The sequence below is a fragment of the Dermacentor andersoni genome, chromosome 4, assembly GCF_023375885.2.
Source record: "Dermacentor andersoni chromosome 4, qqDerAnde1_hic_scaffold, whole genome shotgun sequence".
In the NCBI taxonomy this organism is placed as follows: domain Eukaryota; kingdom Metazoa; phylum Arthropoda; class Arachnida; order Ixodida; family Ixodidae; genus Dermacentor; species Dermacentor andersoni.
In genome coordinates this window covers 92922722-92943523 of record NC_092817.1, presented here as the reverse complement: position 1 = coordinate 92943523, position 20802 = coordinate 92922722, and the positions used below count along the sequence as shown (strand labels likewise).

General features: G+C 45.6%; 1 protein-coding gene across 1 annotated transcript in view; it reads right to left on the bottom strand.

Annotated features, from left to right (window-relative positions):
- Window positions 1-861: 861 nt before the first annotated feature.
- The window catches only part of LOC126536491 (uncharacterized), a 134616-nt gene continuing 114675 nt past the window's right edge, over window positions 862-20802 (bottom strand). Inside the window, exons 3-4 of the mRNA XM_050183484.3 lie at window positions 11752-11943; window positions 862-1434 (exon numbers count right to left, since the gene is read on the bottom strand). Of these exons, the coding sequence (XP_050039441.1) occupies window positions 11834-11943 (110 nt within the window). The 3' untranslated portion in view covers window positions 862-1434; window positions 11752-11833. The remainder of the gene's footprint in view (window positions 1435-11751; window positions 11944-20802) is intronic.

Genomic DNA, 20802 nt, shown 5'->3' with positions numbered 1-20802 from the left:
GTGGCAACATTATAACACATAGAAAGATGTGTTACGCGTAACCTCTCGAGTAAATAAATAAATAAAAAAACGTATGTGCAAGTATTATTTAACACGGACGCTGTTTAGTTCTAAATTTCTAGACTTTATTGCCCCTAAGCCCCTTAAAGGTAATAGAAATAACCATACTTACCGTAGCAGATTAATAGCTTGACTCTAAATTCACGAAATTCAGAACGCCTGGCGGTCACTGCTATTGCTGTTGCCAAACTTTGCTCAACCTATTGTTACTATGCATAACACGAACATTATCTGTTGCTACGTCTCTCACAGCCTGGTACCTGTCCTTTTCATTAAAATATTTGTAGTTAACTTCCTATAGTTACAGCTGAAACCTCTACGATGTGAAGTCAGGCATTTAACTATGCCATGTGCATTCACGATAAAATTTTCTCAATAAGGTGCCGTCAATTTATATTACGCATTATAATTTTAGTTGAACAACCGTGTATTATGGAACAAATTATGGTTCAACTATAGCTGAACAACGATGGACGATGGAGCTTGCCCATGCTGTCACGCAGTTGACCTTTCGATGCGACAAAGATCGTGCGTATGGACAAATTATTTGTTGCACTCCAATCTTACGCCCTTCTTAGACATGAACGACTGATAGTACGCCCGTTTTTTTTTTCTTGAACTAGGAGCAAATCTTGCTTTGTCATGCTATGGCGTTCAGAGGAAACGTTAAACTGAGCTGTAGCACTCGAGAGCACAACTGTTTTATTGTATTCTTGGATGGTGACAGGGGCTCACAATCGCCAGAAACGTCGCCAGGGAAACACGCGTAGTGATCTTAAGACACAGAGCATATAGACCAAATCAGTTTCGAAACACTAGTTTAATTGGTGCTTTATTCACAATGCAATGGAAACAAGAACGAAACAATGACTTTACTCAGCACTGCACACAACGGTGACTTCGCTTGACGTGACACAACACCGCAACATTTTTTTTTTGGCAACACAAAGCACATAGTTACAAGAGCCGCACAAAACAGACTTTCATACTCAGTTTGCAGTACACAACACACTATTGTTTTTTCTTTCTTTTCAACCGAACCATAATTTAACAACTATATTCAGCAACAAAACTGGCTTACTCTTGTTCGTAAAGGTACTCTTCATATGTTTCCTCTTATCACATACGTCGTCGATCTTTATTAGCGACCACGGCTGTGTGCCCTTTCGTCTCGCATCGATTGTCGTGCCTACGCTACGTATTTTTGTTTTAAATAGAATCCAAGAACTAGGTAGCTCTTCTTGGATGTTCAAAGCTTTCCCTTCTTCAGGGTCGCACCCTTTCAATGAAGAATCTTGATCAAGAAGATTTCATCGCTGATCCACGTCGATAGTTTTTGTCAAATGAAGTGGTTTTCGAAGGAATGGGCCATGTCTGAAAAAATAAGAATAGGTGATATATCAATATGATTGCAAGTTCATCTGTTAAGCTGTAACTGCTCTAATGCAGAGTTCTGTTTCCTGCAGAAATTACATGTGCTACCAAGTTCCCAAACCGTTAACTAATCAGTAGTAGTATCAGTATCAGTAACTTGAATCGATTCTAAGAAAGCTGATGAGCGTGCCGTGGAAGAGAAACCTTACTGGGGGCTTATATAGGTACGAGCCTTTATGTGGTTTTGTTCTTCTTTTTTTGTTGTTAATATTAATATAAAGGAGAAGTTGGCGCGTTTAGTTGTACTTGGTACACTTCATCGCAGGTAAGAAAAAGGAATAAAGAAAAACAAAGCACTGAAAAACACACTAGGCATTCTAAGGGCATGCATTAGTGCGAACCAGCTCATGGGTAAAGAAAAGCACAGTAAAGACTACAAGAACCCTCACGGACAAGCAAACGTCAGTAAATAAGCGAAAGTCATTCTATCGCTAACATTCCACACAAGAGCGCCCATGTTCCTTTCATAATATATCTAAAAAATGCAATACCTGATGTTATTAAAACGCGGCTGCGGTGTCGTCTATTTTTTTTTTGGAATGCACAAAGGAAGTGCCTCCTCTTTTCATGACGTGAACGAACAACGTTGTTGGGTTAATCAGCACAACTATATAGTGAGCGCAGCGAAGCGTGGGCTTCGTTGAAACCAACGCTTCGAATATTAGCGATGAGTTCGCAATATTAAAGGAGTTTAAGCCGGCATCAGCTACCCAGCGAAAGGAGCACACAGCCACATTTTTTTTATTGTATCGGCGGACATTTTTTGACGTGCTTGAGACACATTTCTCGCGACCTGTCATACATTTTTTTTCTTTATCGACAGAAAATTGGGTACCATACATAAGCGCCCGGCCGTCGGGACAAACTGCGTTTCGTCATGACCGCAGGCTATCGTACGTTTGGTTTCTTGGCAAGCTTGACAAGACCAGCTCTATGCTCTGCCGTCGCGCAAGACGACAAGCTTAAGCAGCAGTTTTGTTTGTATTCTTGCCTTATGTTTAGACCGACTTTGTCTTCATTCCTCACATGGATGCGCATGTCTTGTCGGATAAGACGGCCGCGGAGAATGGAACTTATGTGGCAACGACAAAGACATTGAAAGATCAGCAATGAGCAAAGCCTGAAGAGGCTTCTGCAGACACCATGACGCAAATACTAGCTCTAGTTTTGGCTTACCGAATTTACGGTAAAGACGCCATTGTAGTTTTATTCACATTGATGAAATGCACGCTAAGTCATTTGTCTATAACGTTCCTAGTACTGGGGCTCGTGCGAGGACGGTGAAGTGTGCTTAGGCAGTATAATGTCACAATTACACGGAGCGGGCTATTTTCAACTTCTTTGTTATTAGGAAATGCAAGAAAGACATCTTTAAAAGCTTATCTGGCAAGCTGTTGAATCTTGTGTTCACGACTTCCTTGACTTAGCCTACTTTCCTTAAAAATATTCCCTTTCCCCCACCCCCAGTGTAGGGTAGCAAACCGGATGCTCTACTGGTTGACCTCCCTGCCTTTCCTGTCCTTGCTTTCTCTCTCTCTTTCTAGATGACAGCCTAGTAAGGAAAAGTTAACGTGGTCACAGGGAATGAATTCCGCGAAATAGGATAAATAGTCTGTCGTGGTAATCCCGCATAAGGCCAAGAATCGGGCTCCTGAAAGCTTCGAGTTCCCTGGTGCTATTATACTAAGGAAGGCACCGATTGCCGCAATTGTTTGTACGATTTTTTTGCGTGCCTGTGCTCAAACGAAATTGCATCAGTGATAGGATACGTTTTTTTTTTCTTCATTATCACCCGTGTAGTCACCAGGTACCATTTTGCAGATAAGACCGAAAGAGCCATGAACTTGACTTTCGGACGCCCGATGCTCCTAAACAGCAGCCACATCTCGAGCACAGATGCCTAAAAAGTCGCTCGCGCATTCTTCTCCTTTTTTTTTCTGGGTGTACTTAACGCAAGACATACATAAAAAGAAATGCAGCAAGAGGCGTGAAATAAATGCGTGCAGCCCTGTTTGATGCAGATGCTGCAGCAATGAATTCGTGCAGTTGTTGTCTATTCTCCAAAGGGTCAAGTCCTACTGGACATTTGGCTTTAGTTTGGCCTCTCTAAGCATAATGTGCCCAGTGTCCGCATTCTATCCTCGCCACAATTTGGCCAAAGTGGTCTCGTGATTAGGAAAAGAATGTGTCAGTGAACCACGGTGGCAAGTGAATTGATGTTGTGGCAGTGCTAGGAATATCACACACCACAAATTCAGTGATTCAGCGATTTTCGTTGATGCAGAATGGAACTCTAAAGCCGCTGGTTCAAGTTTAAGAGGGTTCAAGTTGAAGTAGAGTGCAATAAACGCCCCTATTTATTCCGTTTTCTTTTCCGAAAACAGCAGTTCTCACAGAACGAAAACAATGCACTGTTCATATGTTTTCGAATCCTAAGCTTTGTTGGAAATTTCAGGACGCCGCGGTGCTAAATGTACGCATACATCAAAATGGGCGGAATCGCAACCCCTACATTTCTCAAGTCCAAAAACAATGCCCTGGAGTTCTCGTCCTATCCCCATAAGGGGATAGGACGAGAGGGCCATATAGGTCGTGTCTAAATCGCATACCGCGGTGACGGCTCTTACGGAGTAGCAAACACCCATCCCAAGGGCAGTGATATTGTGGGCCACACGATCCGGAAGACAATACCCGAACCGGAAACACGTCACGACAGCCATGGTTTGGACACAAACTATTCTCATTCGGTAGAAACCGGAAGTAGAATGCATTGCACGACCAGCCGTAGAACGGGTGCAAATTTCAACGAACGCCGAGTCACTCACATTTATTTAGTTACCGATACAGTCGAACGCCTCTACAACGAACGCCTCTACAGGTAAAAACATCTGTATAACGAAGGATTGCTTATGCGGCGGCCGAATTCCCATATTTTATATGTATTGCGAACGCCATTTTAACGGAGACCGTACAGCGAACTTGACTGCACAACGTAGGAATTTAGGCGCCCCCAATGGCTGATTTCGTGCTTTACTACGAACGTGTTGCGATGCCGCCACTGCTCACCCCCCGCCCCCTCCCCCCGCAAACATCCCCAAGGTGCACTCTGCGCTAGCGCTGACGGCAGCACTAGCGTCGCACTCGACGAGCGTGCGCGTAGTCAAAATATCCTCGCTCCGCTGCTGCTCTACTCGTATCGCAGTTTGTGGTAACTCATCCGCGGGTACGACAGCCGACGAATACGTCGCAGTTGATGACGATGTGAGGATGTAATTATAACCGATGAACGATGGCGTCTTCCAAACTATCTAAGGCGGAAAGGACGCCAATGTCAACGGAGGAAACAGTGATAACGGTCCTGTAAACGAACCAGGAATTTTGTGACGGCAAGGGAGGCGACCGCGGCATTCGGTAATCTGCAGCTTTACTTTGTGTATAGCTCCTGCGTTTTGTCGCAGATCATACTGTGAACATAGGTACAGTAGGTTGGCTGCAGTTGAACATTCTGACAGAAAAGGTCAGCAAAAAAAGAACAGTGACTAATTTCACTCAGTTTCTCTATGATTCAAGTTAATTAAATCCTTTCTTTTGTTCAGCGTGCTAAGCCTGCTAAATCGTGAGTGGTATGCTGTGCAACTTTTACAACGAATTCCCCTTGTTAAGAACGGCCCACTGACGTACAAGTTTTGCCAACCAGTTGCGACCGCGGGCGTCATCTTTTCTTGGAGCGTCACCGCAAACCTCTAGCCACGGCGTGACTAAGTCGACTTTGTGTCGAGAACAATACGCGCGTCCTCCCCTCTCCATCGCTGGAGCCGGGTTCGACGAAGCAGGCTTTGTACCTGCACTCACCACCGCCCTGGTCTGCCGCGAGCGGGGAAGCGCCGCGGGAGCGTCGACGTAGACCCCTTCCCACGCACCGTTCTTGCAGTAAGCCCCGAGTTCTATGAAGTCCATGTGACGTCGGTTCCGGACCATGAACCTGTGTGTGTGTGTGTGTGTGTGTGTATGTGTGTGTGTGTGTGTGTGTGTGTGTGTGTGTGTGCGTGCGTGCGTGCGTGTGTGTGTGTGTGTGTGTGTGTGTGTGTGTGTGTGTGTGTGTGTGTGTGCGCGCGCGTCTGTGTGTGTGTAAGTCGTCCCGCGGAGAGGCGGCCTGTTTACGATGACTGGACGAACGTTTCCGTCATATTGGAATCGAGGGGGAGGGGGACCGAGTGTTTAAAAACCGCTGTTGTGCGGATGCTCAGCACACTTTCTCAAGCAGTCATGTTAGACTGACGTACTTTCTCTCGCAGTCATGCTAGACTGATGAACTGCATGTAAATACTGTAAATAAACCCATATTCCTCGTTCTCAATGAGAAGCAGTCCTTCCCTTCATCAACGTCCTCAGCGTGGATAAGTTGGACGACGGCATGGGCCAGCTACCTTCTACTTCATGCCGGACTCCAATCTTGACAACGGGTTACGAGCGATGGGATTGAACCCCCAATCCTAACACCCTGCGTAAGGAAGGATTTTTGACGTCCCGAGCACTTCATTATAGAAACGTTTTTATGTATCAAGCTTCAGTGTTTTCCCTCCTAGCCTTTAAACAAATAATCCGAACAATTTTTTTCAGTATGGCAAACAGCGTACTGCGGCATGCATAATTGAGATACATTTCTTTTCCTAAACAAAAGAAAAAAAACGATATGTTCTTTTATTTAGGCAGTTATGCCTTGTTCTTATGGAAACAAGACCTCCGATTTATGAGACGCTTTCGAACGCTCTATTTGGCCTCACGTCAAGCTTTGTCGAGCGGCGCCAGGCACGCGGCCACTGAGCAACGACTGCGCAATGCAGCGATGGTCGTCAATTTATTCAGATTACGTGGTGTAACTTATTTACCGTTTACTATTAAGATAGGTTCAATTGTGCTTCGACTGCGCGGAAAGGTCAGTGAATAAAGCCTCATTGTGAGCTTTCTGGCGGGCTCTCAACCTCCTATGCATAAAGGGCAGTGCCTACACAGCACAAACAGAATGAATTAGCGATTCTTCAGTGATACTGACTGTGAGAGAATGCATATTCTGTAGAATTTAAGACGTAAGTGTGCATCTCTACATAGATAATGCCTGTTGTAACATGTGTACTGTAAGGTTGTTGATGTTATCAACGTCGGAAATACTACATTCTTATACGCGTTGTTGTCTTCCTCCATACGTGTGTAGAATTGTTGCTATTGGAATAACGCTATGTCGGCACACGCAATCATGGCTTCCCAAGAATGTCTGCGAGGTCCGCATGGGTTTCTTTAGTCGGCACGCGAGAAAACGCAAATACTCACGCACATGGACACATGTTCGAGCAACGAAGTGCGAATAAATTAGAAGATAAAGGGAATGTAAGCCCCCGACGTGTAAGTATAGTATGCGCAGATGCTACGGAGATGCAGGATTTTCTTATTCTGTAATCTTGTTTTTGTATGTTTGCCGTTTTTTTTTTCATGTTGCCATAATTCGAGCGTGACCTTCCTTTACCCTTATCGCGGCGCGGATCACCACCTTTTGCTGCCCCGAAGGCAGTCAGTAGTCTGAGGACTGCGAGACACCAGGTCTTCTCCCAGGCTCTCCCAATTTGCGCATCGGACTGCCCCAAGCTCTTTGCGTAGGCCACCATTCAGAGTGTAACTTGAAATGCACCTTGAGTGTCATCATATTTAGGTTTGTGATTTGCACGTGCTTTGACGCCAACATTTGAGAGCGTAAACAGCAGATCAACAAAAAGAACCACCAAAGGACCAACAAGAAGCAAGGAACGTGTACTAAAACACATTTGCGAAAAAAAAAGAAAAGAATTCGCAATTCCGCTCGAAAGGCGAAGCACCAATTGCGATAGCAAATTAGTAGATAGCTGCAAGAAGTTAGAAGAGTAGTGTTATCGGCCGTATAAACTTGTAAACATTCGCTTACCAACTAACTTAACAATTATAGAATATGTAAGCGTGACTCAACGAGGTCGTAGAAAGAAACAAACATGCAGAGACGGCGCTGTCTTTGTGTGTCTGCTTCTTTCTACATCCTCGTTCGGTCGCGCTTGCACATTCTATCAAGGATTCAAACCAACTAGCCTGCCAACCTGTTTTTACTAAATTAACCAGCATGGTGTCGCACGCACACAGATAAACATGAACCATCTCTCTCGATGAGTGCGGAAACTCGCTGTGAAAATTCTGGAGTGAGGAGTCGCGGCAGCAGCAAGCGAATGGACCTTCATGCACCTCTCGCTTCAATCCGAACAAAACGTCGAAAGCGCAGCGCATAGGAAGCTATCGGAACTACGCGCACCCTGCAAAGACCGCAGATCGCTTTGAATATGAGGCCTGCGCGGGGGCGCACTTTGGGCATGTCGCAGATGGCTTTCAAGATACACGAGCTCCGGCAACGCGTCCCTACGGCGTCTGCCGTAGGCGTCTACTACGGCGTCCGCGATTCGCGTGGCCAACGCCGCAGTAGACGCCGCTCTGTATGGAGCGGCAGGCAAGGAGGACATCGAGGCACCCTAGCAGCCGCCGGAGGAGAACGCCCCTCCTCCCTGTCCCGACTCCCCTGCTTCGCGCGACGCGAGAGGCCACGCATCCGGGCCGCATTCCTGGCCTGCGCAGAAGAGATTGAACCGCGTTGGCCGGCTCACCCTCACACGCTTTCACTCATACGGAACCTCACGCCGACGGCGATGGCGACGGCCGAAATGCGTCTGTAGTGTCCATATAATTGTTATCGCAATAAAAAAAACGAGCAGACAGATATCACCGTTGAACGTTGATATGCAGGAAGGGCAGACGCAGAAATTACGTATTACTGCAGCACGGAACGATAGATACTGCAATTTGAAGCTTCATTGAAGTATGCATGAAGAGAAGATGCGAGAAAGTGTTTCAGGAGATCTGATATTATTTTAGTATTCCCAGCATCCTTTTTTTGACTCATGCATTTGCCTATTGCGAGGCTCTCTTGTTGCAACGAGGCTGCAAAGGGGCGAAGGCCCTTGCAATGCAATGTTGCGCGTCGTAACGGGTTCAGTTTACGAGCTGCTAAAGAGAACTCGGCGTGCTGAAAAGCGCGCGTGCGTTAAATACAAAACTCGGCAATTCGATTCCCCGTTTCTTTTTTCATGCCTGTTCCATGCCGCCAACCCGAACACGAGAGTGACTTAACGAGAGAGAGGTAGAAAGAAAAAAAAAGGTAATCTAAGAAAAGAGATGCAATAACGCGCTCTTTCGCTGCCAGACGTGCAAGCCTTGATGGCCACAGTAACCAATAGCGGGAGGATCTGGCTCCAATGCGTGCCGTTTACAGACGGACTCGCGCGAGCCCTTACAGCTAGCGAGGCTCCCGGGAAAGACATGATGCTGCGCGCATTGTGAGACCTCCGCGAATACGGCTTCGGTGGCGCCGGCCAAACAGGAAATTGCCGCAGCGCGCGACCACCACTCACGCCAGAAACAAATCGAAAGCTCGTTGCCCGCCGCCGTCGTCTTGCCTTTTTCGCCTTTTATTCCTCGTTCCTTCGCACAGAGACAGTATTGGTAGCGGTTCCGCCTAGCTGCTCAGTGTTATGATCTGACTGGCTCATTTCCGTATCCGTGTGCCTGCACACCTTTGTGTGCGCCTAATGTGCACGTCTGTGCGTGCACGAGCTTACAATACAGTGCTTTTTGTGGCACCTAATTTGAAAGGTCACATGTCTCATTTCTTTTTTTTTACTTTCACGTGTAGGTAGCAGAGTGCGTGATTAATAATAATAATAATAATAATAATAATAATAATAATAATAATAATAATAATAATAATAATAACAATAATAATTGTTTTGAACACATATGGCAACTGCCACCGGAAGGGGCACAATTCCTGCCTACTCTTCAGAAAGGAAGAGACAGAAACATTGAAACGGAAGGTAGGAAGAACGGGAGGAAAGAAAGAACAAGGTGACAAATCTCAAAGAATAAAGCAGAACGCGCATTACAGGTCACGCTACTTAAGAATGCTCAAATAGAAGAAATTCTGTGTGAGGTCTTGTCATTTGAAGCCAGAAATAAGGCACAAACGTGAGCGTAAGTTAGGTACTACTAGAAAAGCAAGTTGAACGCGATGAGCCTGATCCCGTCGAGACACACAACCAACGGGGTACAAACATTCGTCGAGCGTCGTACACCGCAGTCCGTGGAGATGTTAGACCCTCAGCAGCGACGTGCGCTGCGCGATGAAAACGGGAGAAATGCAAGATCACGTGCTTAAGTGTCTCGCAGCGACCGCAGTAGGTACACGTTGGACGGAATAATAGATTAAAAATGAAATTCGAGCACGAAAGCGACGATTTGTCCCTTCTAGGCCATGCCAATTTGCCTTGCAGTGACCTACATGCACTTTGCGCTTTGTAATACGTGCCGCCTTAAAACCTAGATCGACGTACTTTGAACTACAGATGCACGTTCAGGTAAATGCGTTGAGGCGATGCACGAAATCATTTAGACCCAAACTTCGCTGATGTCTGCTCTCGATAGGGACAGTGTTGAGGTTCTCGTAAAGGAAAGGCATCAGACTTCTCAATGTGAGAAAAATATCTGAAGCGGGTTGGAAAGCTGAAGCAAAAAAAACGTAGGGAGTGATTTCGTTATTTAATTTTCTCACTTGAAAGCCATGTACCTAACAGCGCAATGTATTTCCAAGTAACACCTAGCACAAGAAATCACAAGCTTTTAAAAGGATCCTTCGTATTGTAGAAGATTCCAAAACTCATATGCCCCGCTTAATGGAGTATTTGGAACAAAAGAATGCCTGTATTTTGCTGTTTCAACCTTGCGTCAATGATTTAAGTATATTCAACCAAAGTTAAGCTCAGTTCTCTGAATTTCAACATAATCAGTGCTGTCCTTGATAAGGCGCGCTTTTCAATCTTAACGCACCAAGAAAAAAGAAAGTACAATTGGAATAGACCATCTCTCCAGGTTTTAGAAATTGAACCTCCGTCCACGCCCATACTTCACCGTATCTAATGAAAAAATCATCACAGAGGCTATAGTTTCCACGTGTAAGTTTGCCAATGCAAGGATATTTCTTTAGGTCTCGGGCATTGCGATGAATCTCCGGAAGCTTAGATCTTCAGGCTTGTAAAATGCTTCCCAAAGTAGTCGTTCGGAATTTTTCAGTCGCCTCCATCTTTTCTTTTTACTTGCTCCCACTCAAAATGTTTCATATTTTACATTGCCGCAGCTAAGCAAATGTCTTAAACAAAGGAAAACAGCATAGAATGGCAGCTGAACAATGGGTCAGTAAAACCACCTAAGCTCCAAGCTCAACTGTCTAGACCTGTACTCAGGCTACCCTATTTTATCGTTATGTTTTTTTATTGTTATCTTTAAATGTATTTCTGCTGAGGAAATCTTAAGAAAGAGGATAGAGAAGTTGTTGCACTCGAGGATGGGCGTGACGTGTTCCAACCTTCAGGCCGCGCTTTTCAGACGGATCATGGAATAGATCCAGACAATAAAAGAAAGGAACTTTTAGGCTTAGAGTCCGAGGTCGACGTCCATTCTCACCGGCATTGCATAGCACACTTGCGAAAATCCGAACCCACAGGTCTGAGCGATATAACTGGCATAATGTGTCAAAAAAATATTAATAATAATAAATAAATAAATAAAATAACAAAGAAGAGCGGGAATGACCACGACAATAATTAATAGGTGACGGAAAACAAAACAATGAGCAAACCAGGAGATATGAATAAGAACATTTCAGGGAAACGCATTTTCGAACAGAGCGAGAAAAAACAGAAGGAAGCTTAAGAAGGTTATACTTAGTTTGCTACCCAGCAGTGTGGGAGACGGAGGCGGGAAGAAACGGAAAATTGGGAACACACACATGGCAAATACATTGCACGCGTGAAAAATCTTGATAAACATTCAACTGAGGGAGAGAGTGCAAGAGGTTCTGTCATAAGCGCTAGAGATGTTTGCCATGGTCATACGCCTGACATGCTACTCCAAGCGACAGTGGTGACGCATCAAATGACCCCCTCGCACACAGACAGTATACTCTGACACTCAGCATGCGCAAGTAACAAACACAAACGTACACAGTAACGAGCATCAAGCCAACACAGTAACGAACATATAGAGCGTCTGGTTCAGAGCCAATGTCCCGGAGGCACTAGTTCGATATAGCAAAAAAAAAATGTCTTATACAGAGGAGCGAAATTTCGGGTGTCGCACCTCGTGGGAGAGAAAAGAGGCGCGGCTGGCGCGGTCCGAGGAGTTTTCGGGGGTGCTTCCTGGACGCGGTTCTTCCTGGGAATCACCGCCTCCGGCCGCTCTCGAACAGGCGCTGCCGAAGAGCCTGCAGGTTCTTCAGGGACGGCTGGTTCCGGTTCAGGATGAAGTCCGGAAGGTCCACACCCATCATCACTGCGAGAGAAGAAACGCCCAGTTGTCGATGGAGCCCGTACACTTATCATCGTTAAAATATTAACGAACACTATTAATCATCCTGATTGATTATGCAGACCTTTAATCACGCGTAGCCCAATGCGTCATCTTTAGTTTTTTCGCTCAACTTGTCCCTTGCAAACTTTCATTTAGATGCGGGAAAGTTGGCGAAATGCCTACAGTAGCGCTTTTTGATATCTTGACGCAAGCGCGCTTCGGCTCCGTGCTCCTCGCTGTCGCAGTGCGCTGGCAGCCCCGCTGCTTGATGACGTAACAGAACTTAATATAACGTAATAGAAGCCGCTCCCCTCTCGAGGGGCGCGGCTTTGCTTTCGCTGCAGCGTCCCAGTTTCAGTTTCGCGCGATTTGATTGTCGAAATACGTCGTGCCACAGTATGTCTTTTTCTTTTTCTTTTTTGCGCGCGAACCAACTCCGTCCAGTGCTCAAACAAGAAACTGTGTCGATGCACTTCATAATGACGAGGGACAGACGTTCACAAAGCGGACAATACTTTATAATTTTTGTTTCTTTTGTGAGAACGAATCATGCAGCGCGAACGCCTTATTTGCTTCATTACGAAAACTGCTGAAAATTAGATTTGATATGGGCGCTATTATGGCCCGTGAATAACTTTTTTTTTAATTAGCTGCGATCCCAAGGCTGGGCCAAGATAATAGGGCGAAGATTCATGAACGCCTCCCTAAATCAAACAAGCAAAACGAATGTTTGTAAAGCTCTTATATGTGTTGTGTATACGCTATTTTCGACGGTGGAAATGACCGTATTGAATATATCAGTGAGAACGATCCATCCTACGCTGTGTAAATTCCCAGCCACGCTATAAAATTTTCTTTCAGTGCATACATTTGTCGCATGCGTCCCGTGTTAGCCTTATGAGAGTCTCCAGGGGTTTCGCTTATTTACATCAGTATTAGGTATTATCAAGAACGCTCAACGATAAAAGTACGTCTCAAGAGGCCTCGCTTTTATGCTCCGCAACTCTTGGGCATTTCTCTCAGTTACGCAGCAAACTTGAACTTTCAGAGGGCGCTGAGCGACTCGATGTCTCTAGGAGGTGCCCCGTTGGTTAGGCTTGGTGAAATCATGCGCCGCCCGTTTTAAGGACGCTCGTAAAAGAATTCAAGTTTCAAGAACGGAAAAAGTTATACGTAGGTGTTCGTGGGTTCTTTAGCGCTGTGATTTATGCAAGCAGTTGAAATACGACAACGTTCTGAAGACAGCACACACACACGCACACACACACACACACACACACACACACACACACACACACACATATATAAGAGGACGTGCTCGCTTTGGTGGTTCAATCATACACGAGAAAGAAAGCCACTTCAAAGGTACGAGTCGACAGAATAGAACGTGGAGTTACAAAATTTAGTCCGAAAACAATGGCAACAATTCAAGGGCCCTCTGTGGAGATGTTTATGATCGATAACGCTGGACTTCCGCCTTGCGAATAACAAGATTATTCAGCGAGCTTTCATTGAATGAGGCGCACCTCGAAACGTGCGTTGTGTCGATATCAGACCTCATCTTTAACGTGGAGCGGGTATTTCATGCATTGTTTATGTACGAACGCTTCGCTGAACGTCTCTTGAATGTGAAGTCCCCACGAGCAGTGCTCACATTTCGCTCCTTCCGGTGTGTCAATGTTTCCGCTATATACCAACTTCTTTTCTTTCTTTTTTTTCTTACGCGAGCCCTGCGGTATTGCTTTACGAGAAACGTAGCTTATTACATTTGCAACCTTCTAGGAACAATGCAATCGTACATTTACTTGAAGTGAAGAAAGGCCGGAAAAATAAAGCCCTTGAAAAAAATATCCTGTATTACTGAAAACACCAAATTCAATCGTCCTCGATTTTTTTTTCTAGAAGTCTGCCGGATGGGGGGTTTTGCTAGAGGAAATTATGGTTCTGTTTGAAAATTTACGTTAGTGTGGCAAAGTTTGCGGATATATAGTACGTGCACTAGGCACATACATAATCATGATGTCAAGTTACGCTCGGTAAGAGTGGTATTTGAAAGGACTAGAAAGCGTAAACGGGGATGAAAAAAGAAAAAAAGAAGACTGGCAAAGGAAGGTAAGAGAGAGAGGGAAAAAGAGTGAGAGACGAATTGTTTTTAAATATATGGTATAAGGGCACGCGGTGACGGCCTGCTGCTCTTAGTAGCTAGAGGCCGAGGGAAGGGGTTGCGGCAATGTGCGGGAAAGGGGAAAACAATGTTTCCTATTTGCTCGTCGAGTCCCTCGCCCGACATGATGTAGAGGATGATCGAGCAACTGGTGGGCGATTTGAAAGTGCGACCCCACTCTCTACTTGCGAAGTGAAACCAAGGGATTTGAAGGGATCAATGCGTTTTAGCTGCGTCTTCGGGCATGGTGTCGGAGGCAGCGTCGTCATGACCGCTTTTGGGCGCGACTTCTGCCTTTTTCGTCCATTCTAACCGCACACGTGCTATGCCGTCAGACGTGTTTCCTCTTCACGTCACGAATGTCCTCGTTGAGTTTGTTGCAGGACGCGCTTGGCTTTACGAAACGCGTCTAACATGGCCGCGGTAAATGTCGTAGCAGTTCGCAGACTCACAAATCGACTCACTGAGACTCACGCTGACCGATGAGTGCGTATACGTCATCGAGTGCGGCGGAATATACCTTTGGCGAGTTTAATACGAGCGAGCGTCGCTAGCTCGCGAGGTCTGACTCCGAGTGAGCTCGGTCGAACCCGATTTTGATGAGCTGGAGTGCGAGATAGCCCTAAGTTAAAGGCATAAGTCTGAGTCATTTCTGTTTATTTTGAGGACCTATGGGAACGGGTGCCTTGAGTCACGTGAAGACGCGCAGGACGTGATAGGGCCTGGTGTAAGATGGCTTAAGATGGCTTCCTTCCTGTCTTGTTTCGAGAGCTGAAAGCCAGGTAACGACCTTTTCTTTTTAACAGTAAGCGGAACGTGTTCTTCGGCCATATGGATTATTTAAGTTTGTAAGGTATTAGTAGGGATACGCGGATTCGGAATTCAATTTTGCTCATAAGTAAAAAGTATTTTTTCGACATAGTCATTTGTTGGGCGTGTTGATAAACTGACTTGGAAAGATATTTAGTGCCAGCAAACAAGGACAAAATGGAGACTGTGTGGAGATTGTGCTGTCGTCGGCCTCCTGTCCTTGTTCGCTGGCGCTAAATATGCTTGCCAAGCATGTTATTTCGAGATTTTAAAGTGGGAGTTTGTCGCAGACGTCTGCGATAAACTCCCACTTGTGCCGTAAAAGGAGCACTCCTTTAACGGCGCAAAGAAATTCGAAGTTCTTCAGCCCTTCTGACGTTATTCACCTGTTTGCTTGGCGGACCCCCCAAAAACAACTTATTATGAAAAAAAGAAGACATACGGTCGAAATTTCCTTAAGGGGAATAATCGAGTTCCGAAGCATTATAAAGTGGCTCCTCATTTGCGCGTTTGAGAGCTAAACGTTCTTGTTTTCACTTCTTCCGTTAGATTAGGGTTCTGGCGCACCGCGAAGTAGCAACGCGAGCGTGATCGCGACCGCAGAAGCATCTGTGCACGGTGGGTAGCGGCGCCCTCTAGTTGCGTCAATGGACGCACGTCTCCGCGCCAAGTGCGCGCCAATTGCGCGTTAGCTGCGCGCCTGTACCGCGTCAAGTAGGCGGAGCTTCGGACTTTGTTGCGGGTGACGTAGCCTTCGTATATGCATATACAGGGTTTTTTTTCCCCCGCATTGTGGACGTGATAAGGTATAATTTAAGATTGTATAGCATTATTCAGCTGGATTTGTAAGCCGAACAATTATTTCTTTAGGGTGAGCAGAAAATGTAAAAATGACCTTGCGTGACCTTGCTTAGAGCTTGTTGTGTGACACTCCGCATTGAAAAAGAAAGAAAAAAAACGAAGGCAGTATAGAAGCACGAACGTCCATTTGCAATGACACTTACAATAGCAGTAGAGTTTCTTGGCGTTACATTTTTGTATAATAGGAATATATATAATATATATAATATATATGTATAATGTGAACACGCAAGAATAATGCCGCAAATATTGACAACCAAGAATAAACTGGCAATAGTCCAGAGTTTACCATGAAGGAAAACATAGCATTTCTTTGTATCATATTAAATTGCGTGACATAAAGAAACGTTGCTAAGAAGCATTGCGTCGTGTGTAAGAATTACTGGCGTTCTTCCTGGAACAGGGTTCTCAAGCATTTCTTTTTAATCGTTGCGCAAGAAACCTTACCGCGGGATGCCTCTCCCGTCGGAGAAGCAGTCTTAAAAAGGCACAGTGAACGCTTCTATGTCTTAGAAAACGCCTCGGCGTGTGATGTACGTGACGTCTGATGAGAATTGCGCCTGCTTAGCCGCTGTCTGTGAAGCTGAACAAGTTGCTTGGTATCAGCTTCGGCGCGAAGCCTTCTTCAGTCCCTTCGTGTTTCGTGTCGAAAAGGAATCCCACGTTTGATGTCCTCTGGTACAGAACATCGCGTCTACTGGCTTCGCTGTCAACGATAATGACAACACAAATGGAGTGAAGTGCGAACGGCTGTCTTCCTTTCACAGATTAAAGGAAACGTCTCGTCACTGGTGGGTCTTCCTTTTCCCAGTATGTGTTGAAGCCGACGCGGTATCATTTCGGCAGAAATTGACAATAGGAATGACAGACCTTTCAGGCGTTGGAGGTTGAGCAGTGACTTCGAATGCAGTGCCTTTGAGCTTGAGGAGGTGTGTTATTTCAGGAATTATACTGGTCGGGTCCTTTCTCTTTATTCGCATATTTTGGATGAGAGTCTTAAAATTTAAGGGCTTCTTGGAGCCCTAGGAACCGACCAGTCGACTAAACTTGAGAAAATATGGCACACTAAACGGACAACGTGACCAGCCGTGGTGACGTACTGGCTCTGGCGTTGAAGTACTAAGCCTGAGGACGCGGTATCGCATCCCGGTCGCGGAAGCCGCATATCGTTGGGAAAGAAATGCAAAAAAAAAACTAAAAACAAACAAACAGACAAAAACGCCTGAGTGCCGTGCGTTGGGTGGATGTTAAAGCAACACAGGTGGTCAATATGAATCCGCAGTTCCCCACTACGTCTTGCCTCAGAAACATGTCATCGATTTGGCAAGAAAAGCCCCAGAATGAAATTTCTAAGCAGACGACACTGATGGTGTATGTTGGAAGTCATCTTGAGGAAGTCAGAAAAAAGATGAAATACGTTCTGGTTTACTTACTAGTCGAAGTGAATCGTTGCAAATTTTCGCGAATAATTTATGGCTACAAATTATTTCTTTTCTGAAAAGTTGCCGAGCACCTGCAATATGCGACCGATTCTGGAGTTTTGAAAAACTGAGCACCTAGTTGAATTCTTCGTATATTCTTCGAACAAAGTGCTCAACATCGAAAAATTCTGCGTCTGCTTTGTTTTGGCTCACTAGCGAGATGTGTATATTTTTGCTTTTTCCTAAAACCCGTGGTATTTTGTTTCACTGCCAGTTTTGTCGCTTCATTGTCGGTATTTCTCGCTTTTTCACAAGTCTGTTGGACGAAACCGCGGAGAGAGCGATAAAAAAAAAAAAACACGTGTCGTATTTGTGGTCCGCACGAAAACTCCGACAGAAGAAATACTTGGAAGTATTTTGCCTTAAAAGCACAGGACTACACTATGGGACCTAAGAAAAGAAAAATCGATAATAGCGAAACCCTCCTACATTAGGTGCCTTAAATAATGATTTGTTTCAATGCAGTCTATTGAGTTTACTTCCGCCTTTCTTGCAACAAAGTACTTGACAGTAAACTTACATGTTTTGGTTTCGCCCGGCAGCCTTGATTAAATTTGTGCTGCCTATGGTTTTCGTCTTTATGTATCCCGACAAGGCATTCAGCTGTGCAACAATGCCCAACTTTGACATTTTCCTTTTGCCTCACAATTTTCCCTCCAGTTTCTTGTTTCGTGTAATAGGAAATAAAAGCAAATGTAGGGATAATTCAATGGGGAGATGGAGCTAAGTATAATCGTAATAACCCAAGTGTTTATGCGTAGTAAGATATGAAGCACTCCATCGAGGCGCCCATTTGACAGAAAGAGAAAAAGCAAATAAGAAAAAAGAAAGAAAGAAGGAAAGAAAGAAAGAACAAAGGAAAGAAAGAAAGAAAGACAGAAAGAAAGAAAGAAAGAAAGAAAGAAAGAAAGAAAGAAAGGAAGAAAGAAAGAAAGAGCCAACAAAGCAAACGAACGCTGATGTATCGAGCCTGACTTTCATTTCTGTGAAATTGCTTTGTTTAGTTTTCGTTCTACACGAATAAGGGCATTTACAACTGAGGTGAAACAGCGCGAAAAAGACGAGGACACAAGGAAACAAATACCACAGACAAGCGCTGCTGGTTGGTTCATACTTAGAACTAAGGTGAAACAGCGCGAAAACTATTTGTTTCCTTGTGTCCTCGTCTTTTTCGCGCTGTTTCACCTCAGTTCTAAGTATGAACCAACTAGCCCTCATCAAGATCTTACTAATGCGAATAAGGGCAAGACGGGCTGCACAAGAAATGATGTGAACGTGATATCTTAAGTGAGAATGTGGTATTTACAGTAGCATTGCACCCATCTGACACTGTATTTTCGTCAATCAGATGCTTCCACAGTCGTTGCTTGCATCTGTGAGGTTCTTCAAAAACAGGAGCTGGGCTCCTTCAGGCAACAGTGCTGGCTTACCGCACGAAGGCTTGTTTCCTAATGATGTATTTGAAGCATCTCTTTTTATCGTTATTTATTTCAAAGATCATAAGTTTGCCAAACACAGATGAGGGTCAACACACAAGTTCTTTCTCTCTCTCTCTCTCTTTTCTTCTTTTTTTTTATGTGCATTGCGCAGCTACAAAACCATATAGGTGCGTACAGCGATCACATTATCTTCTCCTTTGCCTTGCGTAATTTTTTCTTTGCGTGCTCTTAGTGTATGCTTGCCTTAGAAAACGCACCGGGGCACCGCATCTCGTAACAAGTTCTTTCCCATTTTCTTCTGCTCTTCATCAACAGAGATTTAGAATAGACGTCCCAAGCATAGGATCTTCCAACCTGTGACCGCTCTGCGATTCCAGGTCAGCCTGGCGTCAACAGGCACGTTAAGTTAAGGCGCTCGAGCGCGCTCGAGCCAGCAGAGTGCGCTCTTTTAAACTTAACGGCTAAAAAGCGACTTCCGGTGCGTGATTGCGGAGCGCGCTCTACGCGCTCCATCCTAGAAACGGTGCGCGAGAGCGCACGCCTGCTACGGCTTCCGGAAAGATGACGTGTTTCCTGCTCTTTCCACTGATGCAAGTCCGTTCTCGTTGCCCACTCGTTCCTCCCGCCGCCGCGCAGCCGGGCGTCTGAAGCTGCTCTCAAGCGAGATCGGGAACGTGTTGGCGCGCTTTGAGCTTGGCGCGAACGGTGTGCTTGCATCGCATACGTACGCCGCTGCTGCTGCCTCCGTCGCCGCGCGTCAAGGCCTTCTACTTCTTCATCGTCTAACAAGAACTGCAGGAGTACGGTCGGCGGGGCCATTTTCGAAAAGCGCGCGAAGTGCGATAGCGGATGCGGAAGCAACATCACATTCGCCAGACGGCGCGTTCGTGCACCCGAAAACAGTCGGCGAAAATGGCCGTTAAGTTAAGCTCCGAAGGCGTCGCGCTCGAGCGCACTCGAGCGTGCTCCTTTGGAGTTCGGAGCGCGCTAACTTAACGCGCCCAACGTCTTTCAGTTCGCGACTAGCCTCAGCGTCGCGCGCTTGCAGCGCCCATACTCTAGTAGAAGGAAATTGTAGAATTAGTACTTGAGAAACATAGTCACCACATAATATCGCCCGTAAAATTGTCACTCCTATAAAACTCTTGCTGAAACGTAATAATTGCCAAAGAGGCAGAGCTTACAAAAACAATATGTCTCCGAGACGTTTGCAGCCAAGGCAATCCAGATTTGGGTACGCCAGCTGAAATATTCCCGGTTTAGGCCGACAAGTATATTTAAACGATGCGCCCCGCGAGTGCTTTTTAATGTGTTCTCATGTTACAATAGGTCTTCGCAATGCGCAGTGAGGTCTGTCTTTCTAACTTTCTGTCTCTCTGAACAGTTCTGCTTACAAGCAGAATGCGCCGAGTGAAAGAAGACACACTAAAACAAATATCAACTTAAGCTGAATAATTGTTGCCTATCCTGAGCCGCTGATGCAGTTGGCTCACGCGAACAGCCGCTTCCGACATTTAAGGATACTGGCATTCGATAATTTCGTTATTTGATTTTTCGCATTCCATACGACGAGAAGCCATCCGGGCCATCTAGTGAAGCCTACTTTACCTTCAAAGACATGTCATTAGGCAAAAAGAAACTATGCAGTTTCGCCCGCAATTCGAATTATTGAAAGCGATAGCAGGTGTAGCGTTGCGCTGAAGCTCCTGAGGCGGGGTTCTAAGAACACACGCAGGCACGACACGTCGGCGGTGAGACAAGGTGCGAGGTAGTTTCTGAAGCGCAGCAGACACAACGCCCAGGCCACTACAGACCTCTTTCGTAATGCCGACAACCCTGTACCTACATTGTCTTACCGGCACCACGGGAAGGGTAGACGTGCCGGGCTTAGCGCAGGACACGCGTAGGAAGTTTCTAGGTGGCGCGGCTTCTGCTGCGGGCAGTGCCGACGGTTCGTCCGTATTTCACGCTGATTATTACATTTCAGTGTCGCTAACAGGAACGTATACAGTGTACACATTGCTAGTTATCTGTTTTTCACACTCACGAGCGACGGTTCCGTCGAAAGCAGCGCGCTATTTGTCTA